General features: G+C 44.3%; 1 protein-coding gene across 9 annotated transcripts in view; it reads left to right on the top strand.

Moving 5' to 3' along the window:
- The window catches only part of TLL2 (tolloid like 2), an 84,847-nt gene extending 67,884 nt beyond the window's left edge, over nt 1-16,963 (top strand). For 5 of the 9 annotated variants that reach the window (XM_050976200.1, XM_050976204.1, XM_050976202.1 and 2 more), the window contains 9 exons: nt 623-818; nt 4,134-4,259; nt 5,922-6,082; nt 7,433-7,613; nt 8,916-9,041; nt 9,856-9,983; nt 10,773-10,986; nt 12,025-12,275; nt 13,448-16,954. In XM_050976200.1, the coding sequence (XP_050832157.1) occupies nt 623-818; nt 4,134-4,259; nt 5,922-6,082; nt 7,433-7,613; nt 8,916-9,041; nt 9,856-9,983; nt 10,773-10,986; nt 12,025-12,275; nt 13,448-13,582 (1,518 nt within the window). In that variant the 3' untranslated portion in view covers nt 13,583-16,954. Of the gene's footprint in view, nt 1-622; nt 819-4,133; nt 4,260-5,921; nt 6,083-7,432; nt 7,614-8,915; nt 9,042-9,855; nt 9,984-10,772; nt 10,987-12,024; nt 12,276-13,447 lie in introns of those variants that run through there. The other 4 variants (XM_050976206.1, XM_050976199.1, XM_030241161.2 and 1 more) reach the window with 4 other exon arrangements.
- Nucleotides 16,964-18,558: the final 1,595 nt, after the last annotated feature.

Raw genomic sequence — 18,558 nt, 5'->3', positions numbered from 1 at the left:
AATCAAAAACAACTCTTGTTGGTGTCACTGGGACTTCTCAGATTGCAGGATGTGACTCCCCAAGGAAACATCGTGTTCCCAGGTGGCAGACAGACTTTGAAGAGGTCACAAAAAGTTTTCTTCTGCTGGTTATAGGATGTCTTACACTCTTAGCCACATGCCAGTCATCAGTCTCTGATTGCTGATGTTAAGTCACAGACAGGAGTGGGCAAGACCTTGGTTGGTGCACAAATCTCATCTGTCCCACAGGCTCCTGTGGCTTGTGTACACTCACCATGCTTGTCCTGTAAAGGGCTGACACTACTACCTCACCATGGCCATTCCTTGAACCTTTTTATTTGCAGTTGTTCTGCTCTGTTTCTTACAGCTTCTCTTGCAGAAGCAGTTTGTAGATGGTCAGGGACTGGGTTTGCAGGATAGCCACAAAGCAGTGGCAGAACTGAGATGTGCCTAGGCTCAAGTGCAATTTGAGCTGCAGAAGAGCTCAGTGTCAGCCACAGCAAGTACTTAGTTGTAGCCAGTTGTTTGGGGAGCCGGTCTGTGGCCAAAGTCTGACTGTGTCACCAGCCTGGCTGAAGAGCTCTGGCCAGTGAGGTACAGACACACACTCTTCCCGCTGCAGATCGAATGGCACGATGCGTGCTCCTACGACTACCTGGAGATCCGAGACGGCCTCACTGAGCAGAGCCCGCTCATCGGCCGCTTCTGTGGCTATGAGAAGCCAGCAGACATCAAATCCAGCTCAAACAAAGTATGGATGAAGTTTGCATCTGATGCAACCATCAATAAAGCAGGCTTTGCAGCAAATTTCTTTAAAGGTATGTGATCTAATACCTCTCACAGTCAAAGCTGGGGACAATTCATCCCTTAAGCTACTGCCACCCACAAATCAATTCATTCTGTCTATCAGTTCACACATTATCATTCTATCTACTTAGCATTTTTTTGAACAATTGGTTTGCAAATATCAAATTTATGTACAGATTGCTATGAGACTGTAGAGGGGTTGATGCTTAGGTAGAAACACCTCCTCCCTGATTAGGACAGAAATTAACTCTGCTGGGCTGGTGTCAGGATAAATGTTGCACAGCTGGATGGAACATCACCTCCATTTAGCCATAGCAGAGGACACTGACATTTTCAAAGTACTAATACTGTACAAGGAATGTTAAAACAGCTCTCTGCTTAAATTCTATTCCAAAAGAAACTTCTGGAGAGAGGATAAATCTAAATGCAAGTAGAGTCCCAGTAAAAGAATACTGAAACCTTTAGGAGACAAATGTGCTCCTAAACTGAGATTCTCTTCAGGAAGATGTAAGACTAGGATTTAATTTTTTTTTTTTTTTTTTAAGAGCTAGACCCTAGAAATGGCCCTTTACCAGCATCCTGGTGACTTGATAGAGACAATATCTAACTGTTTGGGAAAATACCTGTGGAGCTGCTGGGGGTCAGACAGTCATGTTTATCTTAGGTTCAGTGGCACTTGTACAGAAATAATAGTTGCAATGCCAATATTTGGATTGCATAAGTCCTTTATTTATTTCTACCTTAACTGTTGTCTCGTATGAAGATTATCATGGTCCATTTAGGTTTCTCAAATTTTCAGGAGAATGTACTCTGTGAATTAAACTTTATTTCATTACCTTAAGACTTAAAACAAACATGTCAGGGCTAAATCCTCTTGGCTCAGATTAGTCTATCCTATGAATTCACTTATTCACCATTCAAGGCATAAAATGTCATAATTTATAACCCATAATTCTTAAACCATGCACTTATGTGAAAAAAAGGTAAATAAAGTTTAATTCACAGATTATATTCACCCATAAATTTGAGAGGTCTTAATGGACTGTGACAAATGGTGATTGCAAGATCACTGGCAAATACTGTCACATTTGATCTCAGTCCCTGGCCAGGTCTCACAGTACCTAGGTTTCCTTGTTTAAATTTCTCAGGTTCCATAAAGGCTCAGAGAATACTTCTTCCTAAAGATATTTTGGCCCTTTCAGGAGTGAACAGTGCAGGCTAACTGTGGCAGAGATGTCTTTCAAGATTAGAACTACATGAAGACACAGCAAGTCATTCTCTAAAATCTGAGTTTCACCTACAAGTCTGTAGGGGAAGAAAGATGCACACCTGAACCTAAAGTGCTTTCTCTGTGATGCAGATAGGCAGAAATAAATTTGGTTGTGGTTTGTTTTTTGTTTTTTTTTTTTTTTAATGTAAAAATGTGTGAACTTGTACACTAGTGCAATTGGAGACACAGGTATTTTCTGTGGAGTTTTTGCTGACAGACTAGATCTTTCAGTGTCTGCTTGAATTTCTCATATTTGAATCAGAAACCATGTAGCTTGTGGTCACAGCATTTTTGGTTAGAGCATCTCTAATCCCATGCCAGTAAATGCTGAGGAGCAACATTCAGGTGAGGAGCAAAGCAGTTTTGCTTGAACCAAGGATCATAGTAGTCATAGCTGCATAATTTCTAGCCAGCTTTCATCATGGGCAGAGCTGATGTCTGTGTGCAAAAGCTGTGTAGACACATGTGCAGGCTACACATGGAGTTTCAAGCTGGAATCTGAAGTCTGCAGTCTCTACCTCCATATCCAGGGGGATTGTCAGACACTCCGTGAGCAAAGGGAGTAAATTAGATGGCTCTGCAGGCACTCTTCAGACTGCTTCTCATAGCTGATTGAGCAATGAGCTCAACTGAGCTTTGCCTTAATGAATAAGGAAAGGAATAGAGCTTCAATTAAATGTCTTACAACACTGAAAGAAAATAACTTAGCCAAAAATATCAGAGTTTAGGATGGAATTGAATGCTATGCTTTGTGAGACCATGTAATGGTAATGTCTAAGTTTTCAGAGAAAATAAACCAGCAGTCAGCTTAGAGGGTAAGCCATTGGTAACAAACAAGATGCATTGCCAGGAAGATATGGAGAGCAATTACCTCATGCCCACCCAGTCAGGTAATCCTGGATACCTCCAGGATTATTCTTGTTAGTTATCTTCATTTTGGAAACAAATTGTTTGTATCATCATCATCCTGTTTTTATATGGTTGAAGTGTTAGTTCATCTACCTGGAGCAGGGGAGAAGAATGAGAAGAAGCAGCAGGGTCATGTACTGCCTGTGGCTCCCCATCCCCTCCTGCCTTTGCACACCCGTGGCTTTGCTGAAGGGGCTGAGTGAAACTTGTACAAGGCAGGGGGAGAGGGGCTTGGATTGAAGTTAGGCCAAGAAAGGGAAGCAGAAAGATGTTTTCTGTAAGTGTTTTAACATATTTGTTTTCAGTTTTGGTTTCCTCATACCTAAACCAGCACTCAAATATTTATATTAATTGGCAGTAAATTAAGTTAAATTCCCCAGAATTGAGTCTGTTTGAACAGAACAGTAATTGGTGGATAAATTGTCTGCTCAACCCAGAACTTTGTTGCTCTTATTCTTCCTGTTTTCTTCCTCATTCCATGGGAGTGGCAGGCCAGGGAATGAACCAACAGCAAGGTGGGAGTTTGGCTGCTAGCTGAGGCTAACCCACCACAACCATGTTAATAAAACCATCTATTAAGGGATGCATGTGGAATCAGGGGTCAGGGTTAGAAGCCAGTGCCTGTCTTTGTATTAAAATGTCAGTTCAGGTTGTTGAGGTGTGATTGAAGAACCTGACTTCAGAGTCTAGGGCAGCAAGAGTTCATGTGCCTGTGAAAAGGCAAATGCTTGCATGTCCTGCCAGCTTCTTTGCAGCACCCTGTTCCATGGGGTATCACCTCCCTCAGCTCCATTACCGTGTGTGCCATAGTGGGTGGCTTCCTGGTAGCTCAAGTTACTCAAGAGGGTGAGGAATTTAAAACAAACAAAACAAAGCCAAAAAATGGCATATGAGAACAAAAGGCAATGAAGTCTTTACAGGATACAGTTTTCCTGGTTGTGTCTAAAAAAAGCACAGTTGGCTAGTAGCAGTAATGTCAGTCCTTTATGGTTCTGGTGTTAGGAGTATTTCAGCACTTGTGAGCTTTGCTGCAGTGCCTGCTCAGCAGTCAGGGCTCTGTTCCTTCTGTCCAGAAGGGTTGCATGAGGAATATCAGGGTGTTTGGGTGGTCAGGAAAGTGCTACTTGCTCTGGTTTTCTCCTGACAGAGATGGATGAATGTTCTCTGCCAGACAATGGTGGGTGTGAGCAGCACTGTGAGAACACACTGGGCAGTTACAAATGCACCTGTGAGCCTGGCTATGAGTTGACAGCTGATAAAAAGAGCTGTGAAGGTAAGTAACCCACAGATTGAGCCATCTGACTCTAGGAGAGGTACTACAGCTATAAATGGAATTGAACAGTCTTGGAAGTGATTTTCCTTACCCCTCCATCTTCTTTATTTCACTTTGTTTTCCCCCAACTGATATTTTTGGTTTTGTTAACATCTTCCATTGAAAAACAAGTCTTGGTTCAAAAAACCTTGAAAATTCTCTGATTTATACCACTAATCATCCCTAAAGCCAGTTGTCCTTCATGGCCAGAGATTGCTGTTCAGACCAGATCTCCCACAGTGCAACATAAGGGAAGCAGGCATTACAACCTAACCATTGAGTAGCCCAAAAGTATTTAAATCTAACACTGAATTTATTTGTTTTTCATAAAGGAATTTACTTCATATAAGAAAATATCAATGTTTTGTTTGCATGCAAAACAGGCTTTTCCACACTGAAGAGAATTTTGCTCCCTTCTTCTTTCATGAAGAAAAAAATCCCATGTCTATAATAGAAGGTGTTTGTGTCAGCTTTCCATTGTTCTTCTCTCAAAACTCTGTCTGTAGGGACATTTAGGGAGTTCCACATGCTATCAGTGGTGCTCTCAAAATCACCTGGTTTGCCCTGACTTCTGCTTTTGTCAAACTGTTTGGGTAAGAGTGCTGTCAACTTGGTGAGGGCAGTCAGGTGTGTGCAAAAGACTTTTGAAAGCTTTTTGGTTTTTTTCCATAATTTCCTGTAGTTTTAGCAAGCCAGTTGCTAAGTTGCTATACCTTGGCAGGGTTTTTTTCTGAACTTCACTCTTAACCTCCTATTTTAAACTTCATTTGTGGGCAAAACAGAAAGGATGGTCTTTGAAACCGTAGCAATGTACATCAGAGTAAATTGCTTTTCTTTCTCCAAAACCACTTGCTTGCTACTCTGTTTACATTGAAGCTGCTCCCTTGGGTTAGGGTTAGTCCCCTTAATGCAAAATGATGCTGGGAACAAGACACAGAAAGCTTTTATCCCTGTGGGTTTTGAAGATGTGGCTATATCTCATTATTCTCAAGAAACAGCAAGAAATTAAAAAAAAAAAACTTTGTCGCAAATGGAATTTTTCAGCAAATTGAGATTTACTCCCTTGAGGTAATAGCCCTGCCCTCCCACAAGAAGATGAAGCTGAGCTGTCTTAAATTTTTAAAGGACATGGGATAATACATCTAAGTCTTGACTTTGCCTTCAGCTTTCCCTAGAGAAGATGCAGTCCAAATATAACAAACCACTGAAGAGTTGACAGGAATGTCTTCCCTGTGATTCCATTATCTTATTATCTTATTCCATTACTGATAAACTTAAAATAGTAAGGTTTGTAGCACAGAGTGTAGGTGAATTTACCAAGCTGGGCTTTACAACTGTGTTGTGCATGTCAAGTAAGCCCAAGGAGAGAGATTAAAAAGCAAACTAGTCTTACATGGTGGCTCTCAGGGCCATAGCCTCATTGGGTATGTTTGACCGGTGATTTACTGCAGGTGAAGTTTCTGTCTTCTTCACACTTCCCAGCATTTTAAGCCTGTTCTGGAGGCTGGGATTTGAAATGTGCCACCAACCAGCATCTGGTTCATTTGCTAGTTAACACTGTGGCCCAATCTGTGTGTCTGAACAGAACCAAGTAAAACTTGTGTTCATTTATTGCCTCTCCAGCTGCCTGTGGGGGCTTCATCACCAAGCTCAATGGGACCATTACTAGCCCTGGATGGCCCAAGGAATATCCTACTAACAAAAACTGCGTCTGGCAGGTGGTAGCTCCAGCCCAGTACCGGATCTCTCTGCAGTTCGAAGTGTTTGAGCTGGAAGGCAATGATGTACGTAACCAGTCCCTGCATCTCAGAGGTGGGACTACTGGCTAAATCAGAACTGGATAAATCCTTGGGGTACAAGGAAGAGAAGGCTCTGTCTTACTGGTGGAGCTCCTGGTTGTTTTCCCACCCTCAGTGTAATTACACCAATAACAGTGACTCTTCTCCTTGAAGTCTGGATTTGCTTTCTCTATGGAGTGGAAGGATTAAAGCTGTTCTGTTATAAGTGGGTGCAATGGTTTAACCCAATCTGGCAACTAAGCACCACACAATTGCTCACTCACTTTCCCTCAGTGGAATGGGGGGGAGAATCAGAAAGGTAAAAGTGAGAGAAACTTGAGATAAAGACAATTTAATAGATAAAGCAAAAGCCACTCATTCAAGCAAAGAAAAATGAGGAATTAGTTCACCACTTCCCATGGGCAGGCAGATGTTCGGCCATCTCCAGGAGAGCTGGGCTCCATCACACATGGTTACTTGGGAAGACAGACAGTGTCACTCCAAATGTCTTCTCTTCCTCCTTCTTCCCTCTACTCACCCCCACTTTATATATTGGTATGATGTCCTGTGATATGGAATATCCATTTGTTCAGTGAGGATCAGCTGTCCTGGCCATGTCCCCTCCCAGCTCCCTGAGCACCCCCAACCTCCTCACTGATGGAGCAGTACAAGAAGTGAAAAAAGGTCTCGACTCCGTGCATCTCCTGCTTAGCAGTATCAAAATGCTTTGATATTATCAAGCCTTTTCTCAGCACAAATCCAAAACACAGCCCAGTACCAGTCACCGTGAAGAAAATTTAATGTAGCCCAGCCAAAACCAGCACAATGGGCTTCTTTTCTCTACTAGTTTGCATAACTGTAGGTATTTTCCATCCCTAATAGGTGTCCCGCCTCCCACCTCCCCAGTGCTGCTTTTGCAGGAAAATAGTTGGAAATGAACAATGAAGTAGAGTTCTTCAATGGTAAAGGAAATGATAGTAAAAGAGTCTGTTCTCTGCCATTCACAGTGAAGTTTGAACAAAGCATTCTGGTCTGGTTCCCTACTGTAAATGGGAGCAGTGGCACTTCCATAATTCAGGAGGCTGCTAAAGTTCATTCAACACTGCCAGCTTCCTGGATAAGGTGGAAATAATTACTTTTGCTAAATTCAATGAACCTTAACCTACTTTGAAAAACACACCCATCCTTTCAGATCAGGGCAGCAAGCAAAGGGGTGAGAAAACTGACAGATGAGATTTTGGGCAAGTTAGGAGTGTATTTGAGTACAAGGCTGTTTCTGTTTCTTCTCTGTCCTCTTCCTCTGAAATGCTCTGTTCCAAGGCCGCAGAACTGAGAAATCTCTTCCTCTCTTGGCAGGTCTGTAAATATGACTATGTTGAGGTTCGTAGTGAGCTGGCTTCTGATTCCAAGCTACATGGCAAATTCTGTGGCTCAGAGAAGCCTGAAGTCATCACGTCATATGGCAACAACATGAGACTGGAGTTCAAATCTGACAACACGGTCTCCAAGAAAGGCTTTAAAGTTCACTACTTCTCTGGTACGTGACTGTATTCTTCCATTTGCTTACCTGTCTCCTCTGACTGAACCTCTTGGTTTTGGTGAACTTTCTTCAACGTTCTGTCACAGCTGGACCTGGTTCATTAAATCTAAAAGCATGGTTGCTCTGGTCTGTGTTACCTTCATCTTGGGTTCTCAGTGCAGTACATGGTCCAGTTTCATAGTGTGGTGTCAGCAAGATGAATGAGTTCTGTCATTGCCTCCAGTCATTCTACAGCAGGAAGCAATGTGGAGCCTAACCCTGGAAGTTATTTCTGTCCCTAGAAGATTAGAGGAAAGCTTTTTCCTCTGGTACTAGAAGATTTAGAAAATTTCCAGTAGTGTTCTATATAGTGATCATTCTCATCAAAGCAGCATGTACTAGTGGAAGCTTTTTATCCTGTTGTCAATCATTTGTCAGTGATGTACCTTGTTGGCAGGCAGTTCTGGAGGTTAACTGTATGTCATTTGGAAGCAGAAGTTCAATTTTGTTATGTCTCTTCAGCAGAGGCCTGGAGTATTAATGCTTTTGAGGAGAATGATCAGGCGAAACAGCCCTGAATTAGGACAGGTGCAGAGTAGAATCAGGACTAAGGGTTTGACTTATTAAATTGTACAGGAGGAAGGATGAGGTGGGCATGATTCATCTAGAAATACTCTAGTTTGGGAGTGAGGAGACAGAAGAATTTAATGAGGTCTAGGGAGGGCGTTAGGGAAGGCATTATCCCAAGCAGAGATAAACTTCTCATAAATTAAAGTGAACTGGAAAGCATGAGCAGATCCCATGCTCAGAAAGTGAGACTGAGGAATGCATAGTCCTGAACACACAGGAGTCAAGATTCACTGGGGCGTATTTCAGCTTCAGGGAGCAGCTCATACCTTAGATCTTCTTCATCAGCTGGTTGTTTGTGCTCAGACAGAGCTGTTTAGAAATGGAGGCTCACCAGAGCACATAAGAACTTGCAAATATGAAGTAGATTTTTACCTCGGCTAGTGAATTTGTGTGATGATTTTCCTGGGCTCTATTCTTAAAGAGTGAGATGCTGCTCTAGGTTTCTTTTAGACAGGAGTCTTTAACCAATAAACTTACATTATAAAATAAAACACATTTGTGATACATTTTATGGATTGTGAGGCAGTTGAAGAGAATAGGATCTGGGCTAAAAAGCTGACTGGACTAATCCAGCAGTAGAGTTGGAGGCTTGCATTGCTATCTGCCAGCCTGGGTCTGGGGCTCTCAGCTGGTGACTGTGGTAGCCTGTGTCACTGTTAACTCAGTATTTGTTGGTTTGATCCTGCCCAGACAAGGATGAATGCTCCAAAGACAATGGTGGTTGCCAGCACGAATGTATCAACACCTTTGGGAGCTATATGTGCCAGTGCAGAAATGGCTTTGTGCTGCATGAAAACGGCCATGACTGTAAAGAAGGTAATGTCCCCACTCCCGCCCTTGGGCATGCCAAGGTTCTTCAAACACCTTTTGGTTCAAGGCACTTCCTGCCCTGTGCCCTGTGAAAGGAAGTTTGTACAGCTTACCAGGCAAGGACAGTGAAAAAGCGCCAGCTAGCTGCAAAACTGGCTAGAAATAGGACCATTCCCATTCCACAGTCTTGCTGTCTATATGCCCACAGGGGATGGACAGGGTGGGGATGAGAAATTTGACTTGCAGAAGGAGCAGTTGTGGGACATCATCATTAGACTGGTCACTGCTGCTTGATTTTAATTATTGTGTTTGAGTCAAAAGAGAAAGGATGGGCTGATCTAACCAATTCCTGATGCCAAAACTACCTTTCTTCCTGCACCCCTATCCCGTGGCTTTACTGTATATGGTCTCTGGTCCTTGTCTGACCTCTCCATGAGCTGGTAAAGCTCTCCAAATTGGCAAAACAATGCAAGGCTGAGATAGTACCTGAATCAACACCGTGGAGGAGTTGACATCATGGCCCTAGGAACAGGGTGGATGAGGTGAAGGAGCAGGAGAGTAGATTAGGGTGTGAAGACATAGGTTGGGTAAATGAGGCCCAGGGAAGTGAGATGGTCCCTTTCACCATCGTCAGGTTAGCTCAAAATAAGTATTGGACAAACCCACCAGAACTATGGAGTAATACTAAAAGGTCCTGTTTGGTGACTGAAGCCTTCCATATCCCTGCCCTGCAGAGAGTCTCAGTGGGCAGAGAGGACCATGTGGGACACTACAGGGTTGCCATGTGAGACTTGCCCCAATGCGATTTCTCTCTCCCAAGCTGGTTGTGAGCACAAGCTGAGTGGTGCAGAGGGAATGATGAGCAGTCCCAACTGGCCTGACAAGTATCCCAGCCGGAAAGAGTGCACCTGGGACATCTCTGCAACACCTGGCCACCGAGTGAAAGTAGTGAGTAGCCAGAGAGCGGACGTGTGAGGCAGGAAGCAGGCTGGGTTGTGAGGAGCTGAAGTGACTTCCCACCACCACTGTGTGAGTGGGAGGCTGATGCCCTCAGGTCCTGTCTGGGACTCTTGGAGGAGAGTTTTTCTGGGAGGCTGCCCTGGCTTGCAAAAGGGCAGATCTCAGAGGGACACAAAGCAGAGGAGAGGCAGCTTGGAGGAGACTCCAGCAGATGACAGCTGTAGAGTATTTCCCTATGTAAATAGATGGCATAAATGCCCTCCCACCCCTCCCCCTCCTTGTGAGCCACTCTCTTGGGGCCATTTCTACATAAGGTGGTGGCTGAGTCAGCCCCCAGCCCCTTTGAGGGAGAGGTGTCAGGCCCATTTTACATGGGCCTGATGCAAATGGCAGGACATGCCCAAAGCTGTGCAGATGGCCCACGTAGTGGGGAAAATAATCCCTGTGTTGAGTGGAAGTGATATTACAGAACTGCCCTTCTGGTGTGCTGGGCAGAATTTTCAGCCAGAAAAATAAGTGCTATAAGGCTTGCAGTTGATAACTGTTGATAATGTACCCATGTGAGGCCGCAAGGCTGAGGCAACACAGCACACTGATATGGAGTTCTTATCTTTGCCACCTTGAGATCACTCTTGTCTGAAAGCACATTATTCTGTTTTAGTGTGTGGGGAGAGTGGGACAGATGTACCATTTAATCTGTTTCTCACTTGCCATTTCACTTGCTAAATTGCATAGTCAGATTTACAACTGTCTTAATTCTCCATATTCTTGCTCTAGACCTTCAATGAGTTTGAGATTGAGCAGCACCAAGAATGTGCCTATGACCACTTAGAAATGTACGATGGGCCCAACAGCAAGTCACCTATCCTTGGCCGCTTCTGTGGCAGCAAGAAACCAGAGCCTGTAGTGGCTTCTACCAACAAGATGTTCCTCAGGTTTTACTCTGATGCTTCTGTGCAAAGGAGAGGTTTCCAGGCAAAGCACAGCACAGGTAAGCTGGTTGCTTGCCAATACCCCAGTGCTAAAAGATGTCATCAAGTCTAACTACATTGTTTACTAGGTAAAAACAGACACAGCTTTCTCCTAAATAAGCTCAGCCTAAATTTTAAGTGGCGTACATTCAGTTCCCAGACCACTGCCAGTGTCATACCATAAATACCAACTCCCACAACAGCTCCAAATACTCTTGGTATTGGACATTCCTGTTCAGGCTCTTTTGTTAAAATTGAGGTATTTGGTTGAGCAATAATCCCTTTTGTTCCACATCAACCATTGGAAAAGGAGTGATGCAATTTAGCCCATGTATTGGCCCACCCTTGGAACAGGCCCAGATTAGATTGATTGTGGTAGAAGCAGAGCTGTGCTGGGGGCAGACACAGCTTGATCCTCCTATCTGTGCAGCACAGAGGTGGGTGTGTTGTGCCAGCATTCATTTCTTTGACATCCCTGCCACTGTAAATAGATGAAACATGCTTGAAGCGGCCATGCACGTGACACTGGTGAAGAAGTGTCTTCCTCATTGGCTGCAGGAAAACTCTGCTAAAGCACGCACAAATGTTTGTGTTCCACACAAACACAGGGCTACTTCTGTGCATTGTGTGGGCAGAAAAGAATTGTTTTGGTCACCAGTTTTCTGATGTGCTTCCGCTTCCTGCTGACAAAATCCTTGGGGTCAGGACAATTTCATCTACAGGACAAATGCAAAGAGCAAAGCGATTGCTTTCTTATACAATAAAATTTCCCAGAGTATGTGTCAAGAACCCTATCCTGCAGTCTAAACCGATCACCTCTTTCCGCGTGTGTTCTGTACCAAAAAAAACTAAATTCCTCTAAGCTCTGTAGGTCTTTGGATTTATGGGTGACTGTAGAATTCACTAGTTTATTGTAGTTTGTTACAGTGTTTAATTACCTTTCTTATTGCACTTCAAGCTGGAGGTCTTCTCTGCTCATGACTGACCCAAAAGTGGGATGAGTCTTTGTTGTGACTAAGAACTTTGAGAGACTGTTTTGTGTCCTTTTCTCCCTTCAGAGTGTGGTGGGCTCTTAAAGGCTGAAGTACAAGCTAAGGATTTGTATTCCCATGCTCAGTATGGGGACAACAACTACCCAGGTCAAGCCAACTGTGAATGGGTGATTGTAGCTGAAGATGGTTATGGAGTGGAGCTAATATTCCAGATATTCGAGATAGAGGAGGAGGCTGACTGTGGGTACGACTACATGGAGATTTACGATGGTTACGATAGCACTGCACCTCGTCTGGGACGCTTCTGTGGCTCGGGGGTAAGCCATGAGAGCGGTGATTTCAGAGGGGTCACTGAGGGTGCCAAGGAAGCATCCTCATACCGTTTTTGGAGTGGGACAGCTGTCACAAATTGGCACTGAGAATGCTTTGTGGCTGGGTTTTTCTTCTTTCCCTTCCTCAGGAGATCACAGCCATTTTCTGTTACACATTGTTGGCTGAAAATTCTTCCTGACTGACTATTCTTTTTAGCCCAGGGCCATGTACAGCAGCATGAGACTGCCATGCTGCTGTGCCCCAGCCCTGCCATCAGTCTTGTGTAAATGTGGGAAATGGCTTCCAAAGGCCAGTTTCATCCTGTGTTGTTTTCTGGCTCAAGCCAAGTTATGTTGTGGCCGTGCTATGGCAAGGGTGAATGGTGGAGGGACTTAGAGCTGTGTGATGCTTGCTACCTTTAGGATGGCATGCTGCATCCTAAACTGTCACCTGCATCCCCATTACCAGGAGTGATTCTAACATGAGTAAGTGTGTGGTTTTTGAAATCAGAGAGTCTGTGTTTGATTTCTCTAGGCCTTCAGCAATGAAATGGAGATTTTTCTTATTGAATTTAAAGAGAGAGAATCAGGGACCAGGTGTGTGGAAGAAGTTCTCACAAACTGGGGAAATGGTTTGCCAAACCAAGGCAAACAAAGGCAGAGCAGCTTGGTGTGAAGAGGTTCAGGGCAGCTGGGTCGTAATCTACCTACCTGCACACTGATGAATGAAGAATGGCTGGGAAAGGGTAGCACAAGGAGATTGCAGCAGGTCACAACAGTGTGGGACATAACCAGAATTGTCATGTAAGATAACAACCTGAGTTATTTGAACCCTGGGAGAGCCTCAGCTGCCAAACAGGTTCCAGTTTTCTCCTGAAAAGACAATGACAAATTAGAGTAAACCTGAAGACTGGAACGAGAATATTCAGAGATGCCTGTGCAAAAAGCAGCTGGAAGGACTGGGATTGTAGAGTGGACTGACATCAGTCTTTAAACATAAAGAGCAAAGGAATGTGCTTAGGAAGGCAGATCAGGGCAGGAGGTACTGAGTATTCAGGTCTTCATGTTTACTGGCCAATCTGTCTTCACTATGGGCTTAAACTCTAGTATCATGGTATAGACAGTTATTTAGTCTCCATATTTGACTGCTGTGTACTGTCTTCTTTCCTTTTCTGCAGCCTCTGGAAGAAATCTACTCTGCAGGGGATTCCATTATGATTCGATTCCATACAGATGACACCATCAACAAGAAAGGATTTCATGCCCAATACATAAGTACCAAATTTCAGGATGCATTGCACATGAGAAAATAGTTTGACTGCTGCTCAGAGATATTCCCCATCTGAAGACTGAGACATTTAACTGTGATCTTCGTCTTTTTTTTTAAAGCTTCTGTGCACTTGGCCAAAAGCAGTGTACATTATTTTCTGTAACTAAAACTAAATCCAGTCTCAAAGGTTTGCCTCTGCAATTATTAGCATGACTCTTTCTTGTTAACCTACCCAGGACCAAAAAATTGTCTTTTAATCATACCTACCAGGGCATAAACATTGTATTTTGCACAACTTGCCATGGGGCTGAATGAAGACTGAACATGAATTGAGAATAGCCTTCATCTCTTGCATATCTTGTTTCTAGGTGACATTTTCCAAGCATCCACATGAGCTGCTGTCTGAATGTATTTTCTGGAGCAAGTGTTTTGGACAGACATCCAGTAGGATTTTTTGAAAGGACTTTGTGGGCTACCCACTCTCCCCTACCTACCCCAACTACTCTGTGCAATAAGAGAACAACCAGATGGCTGTGCCTGCATCACTGTTTCTGTCCTCTCTATTATTGTCTTGCTTATTGTTGAGTGGAGAGCAAGACATGGGTCAGGGACAGTCTCTTCTAGCTACTTGGATTCCAGGGAATGAGGAGGACCCAGTATTTGGTTTGTAGTAATTGTCATGGTATATGTTGAATGGAAATACTTCAATGCAGTGCCCAAGGCAAGGGTGGTGGCTGACACAGAAATGTTGTGGTGATATGCGAGGCAAAGCTGTGTGATGGTGGCAAAGCTTCCAGGGACTGTTGACAGCCTGCTTCAGTTACACCACCGTGCAAGGCAGCTCAGAGGGCTGTGGCAGCAGTTCAGGCTCCAGGCCCTGTCTTAAATAAGGAATCTCTCCTTCTTCTAAGGAATCTTCTCCAACCATGCCTGCTTTCTCAGCCTTCTTTACCCTGCTTCCTTTCCATACTACCATTTCCCTGTGAGCCCTTCCTTTTCACAGCGGAGCTGCTCTCCCCAGGGCTCCCTGCCACAACCTAGGAGTGCTCTGTGACTTCAGCTGGCCGGAACATCTCGCTGAAGAAAACGCTGGGGCAGGGGAAGTCAGGGTGTCCCGGAGGCCGAGGGACACAGGCCGTGCTACAGGTCAGCTTTGGTGATCTCTGGGAACCTGTCAGACTTGCAAGCTGCAGGCATAGGGCTAGGAATGGAAGAGTTCTGGTTTCTGCTTCCTCCCCATTTGTCACTGGTGCATGGCCCAGTCTCTTAACTTCACGGCAAGGGTGCAAGTGAGATGGTGACTTTGGTTTAGAGCACTTAGAGCTATAAGGCTCAGACATGTTCTTCTGTGCCCATGAAAGCTACCCAGCCACAGGCTTGAAGAATTAACAGGTAGCTTGGTGCTTCTTTCAGAAAAAAAAGTGTGTTTTGGGGGAACCACTGTAACCGAGCAGTTGACGTGGGAGGAAAAAATAAATACTTCATTCTGAATGTTTCATTAAGGCACTCATGGGCAATTATGAGCTAAAAGCTGAAGTATGTTGGCTTTAATAAAGTATTTATAATCCAAGGATTGCTGTGTTTACATAACCATTGTGCTGTCAGGCTTTGGAGTGGCACCTCCTCTCTTGTGTATGACTGTGGAGAAGTGTGGGGCCAGTGCCACTGTCTGGCACAAACAACATTCCTGGAGATAAGGGCTTTTTCAGATGGATAATAAATAGACCCAGCCCCCTCCAGAAATCCTTGAATAGAATATGGGCCAAGTATTGTGAATACTAGGAGAAGCAAATGCATGAAAATATTTTCTTGCTTAGATCAAGAAAAGTAAAGTAATTTATGCATACACACAGAGGATTATATGTATATAAAATGTGCATGTAGAAGACCAGTAGTCAAAGCCTTAATAAGTGTAATGTGGACAATACTGTACCATTGACTATAGCTTTATTGCAGGCTGTATAAAATCATGTTATCTCTATTTTGGTTTGGGGTTTTTTGTTCACTTTATTTTAACTCTACTTTGTTTATTTTTTCACATTTTGTGGCCTTTTTACAGGCAAGACCTCTGATCTCAAGCTCTTTGACTGTGCAGGTCTGGGGAAGTGAGCTCTGCTAGATGGGGTGTGCATTTGTCCTTCTCTTCTTTGCTCCAGTTCAAGCAAAATTACAGTAACTCAGGTCTGGAAATAAAAGTGTGACATCAATCCCTGTGAAACAGAAGCAAAGTTTCAGGTGACAAGCAGCAGTTCAAGTTTCCTGATCTTTTAGTGGCAGCAGTGACTCTAGAGTAAAGTGACTGTAGCAGGTTCCCATGTGCTTTAACATCTTTTTTTCCATGTTCTGGTAATTTCCCATACAACCCAGACTGGTTTGATGCAGATGCTTGCAATATGGTTTGACAGATCTCGGACACTTGTTAGTGTTCATCCAGGTGTCTTTTGTGACAGTGTGTTCACAAATATTGTACTGTGCATTCCTACCAATGATCTATGTAGAATATTTCTGCTGTACTGACTGGACTTTACAGTCAATAATTCTAAATGAGTGAAATTTTCTTAAGAAAAAAAAAGTCAAACCCTCTGATGTGTGAATATGTATTCTGGTCTTTGTGTGGTTTTACATTTCACTAACTAAAATAATTTTTAGAGGGGGAGAAGAAGAGAGTGTGGGGACAATCACGGATGTACCTGTGTTCAGAACAAATCTCTGCATTCATTAAAGACTGTGGATTCAGTTAGTTGTACATTCTGTTGTATGCTTTTTCCACTTCTCCAGGGGAGGAACTTTCTTATTACATTTCTTGTTCTGCCAACTGTTGTTTGAGTCTGCTAGTAATACCAGGAAGGAACTTTACTGTGGGCCTTTAGGTTTCTCTTGGCTATTGCAATCAAGGGAGCATTTAGAAAGTGGGGCAGAGAAACAAGGTGGCCAGCCACAGGACTACACTGTTCCATGTGTTGCTCGCACTTTAGGGGGCTGAGATGCAGGTCTGCATGATAAATATCAGGGATCAGGGAATTAGTCTGAAAGCATTTTTTACAGCCTGTGGCCTTCAGAAGCAGGTCTCAAAGACACAGAGACTTGAAATTCCTGTGTGAAGGACAGCAGGATGAGACAGATGTTCCTTACTGCAAAGTTTTGGTCCACTACCTGTGGCAGCAAAATGCTGCTAAGGCAGCAGCTAAAATGCTTTTCTTCCTCTTTCTGTCCACTGCTTGATGTCTACCCTGCTTGCTAAGGATCATGTCTGTGATCTTTCCTCAAGACACATGTAATTGATTGATGTTCCACTACCCAGAACAGGTCTGTGGTGTGTATCACAGCTACCCAAAACCTTCATGGTATCTGAATTTCCTCCCAGCTCTTCCCAAAGGCAAAGCAGCAGCAGAGCTGAAGTAAGGAATAAGGATCCCCATGTAGCATCCTGCAGCCGAGTACCATGGCACAGTATGAACCAGTGGCACAACTTAATACAGACAAAGAATCATGCCTCAGACCAGAGAGGCTCCTTGGTCTCAGCATCAAGCCAGGAGAAATATTCCACTTTGTCCTGGCATTTCCAGCAAGTGGGCTGGCAGAAGAGGTCATAGCCTTAGAAAGCAAAAGCAGGATTCCGCTCTGTGCCTCATTTTAAGTGCAGCCTTATAGCTAGAAGCTGCCTTATTTGCCAGTGCTGCTGGTGGAGAAGATATGGAGGCTCCAGTGCCCTGATGCCCAGCTTCCCAGGTGTGTGCCAGAGCCTGGATACTGTGGGACCCAGCCAGTTCGTCGGAGTCAGCCCAAAGAAATGCCTTCATCCCTTCTGCTTTGCAGGTCCTGCATGTGTCAGCAGGAAAGAAACTTATCTTGAAAGGAGCACTAACCCTGACATTGGGCAGTCTGCTGTTACTGCATGCAGGGATTTTCCATGGAGAAGCATGAAATGGTGAGTGGGAGTTGGGTCTTTGGATGGGAGTGGCAGGGGGAGGTCAGAAAGCAGGAGAGGTGAGGCACTGGACCACCTATCTATTGGCGGGAAAGCTCCATGGGGGTGCTTAAGCCTCCCATTCTCTGTCCCAACCAGAGCAATCAAACTCGCTCCTTCATTAGCTCTGCCTTTCCTTACCATGCAAGAGATGGTGTCAAATACCTGCTTGGATTTTGGCATCTGCCTCCAGCCTTTCTGTCCTGGAGGTATTGTTGGGTCTCAGGGCAGTTGGAGAAAAGAGGAGGTTGGTGCCCTAAATATGAAGCGGACCTCTGCAAGGTCATTCTCGTGGGGAGGTGTCAAGGGGATGCTGTCATTGTTGCAAATGACACAGCAGTATTGCATCCAGCTTAGGATATGTTGAATACTATCCCAAATAATATTATCCCCTGTGTGGTTGGTTATCCCCTAAGCATGTCCTGTGTTCTGGAGCTCTTTAGTAGGAGAACATTTTCTCACTGCCCTGTGCTTCTCATGCAGTTGTTTGGGAATTGTTGAAAGATGTTGTCACGGCTTTGTTCATTGCCTCAGATGTATCAGCATGCCAGTGGGCAGGAAGGGCATGAATATGAATCATCCCCTCCAAGACCTCCAGATGTAAGCCATTTTTAACTTGTTCTCAGCAAAGCACACATGCTGCTGGGTTGCAGGACTGGCTCTAAGGGCAGCCTTAGACTAATGGAAACCTCAAGGTAATCTCCTCTCCATTGTGCCTGGGTCTCATACCTGACTGCTGCTTCTGCTTGCACTCCTGTCCATTTGATGCAATCCCAGATGAGCAGTCAGCAATGGTTTGCCATTGTTTTAGAGTACACAAGCATCAGAGCTGCAGTCTTCATGGGAACAAGTGGAGGGACAGGGAGGGATGGACCTGAGCTGTGGGCAAATGTGATATATCCATCAAAGTCATTCTAAACATTTGCAAAGGGAGGTGGGAATGGGGCCAGAGAGTTCCTGCCACAGTGGGAGTTCTTGCCCACTGTTTTCTCTGCAGTACTCCCATGGTCTCTCCCTGAGTGCCTTGTGACAACCAATCACAGAAATTATAT

This window comes from Serinus canaria, chromosome 6 (assembly GCF_022539315.1).
Source record: "Serinus canaria isolate serCan28SL12 chromosome 6, serCan2020, whole genome shotgun sequence".
NCBI classification, from domain to species: Eukaryota; Metazoa; Chordata; class Aves; order Passeriformes; family Fringillidae; genus Serinus; species Serinus canaria.
Note: the sequence above shows the minus strand (reverse complement) of the source record. Positions and strands in the feature narration are given on the sequence as shown.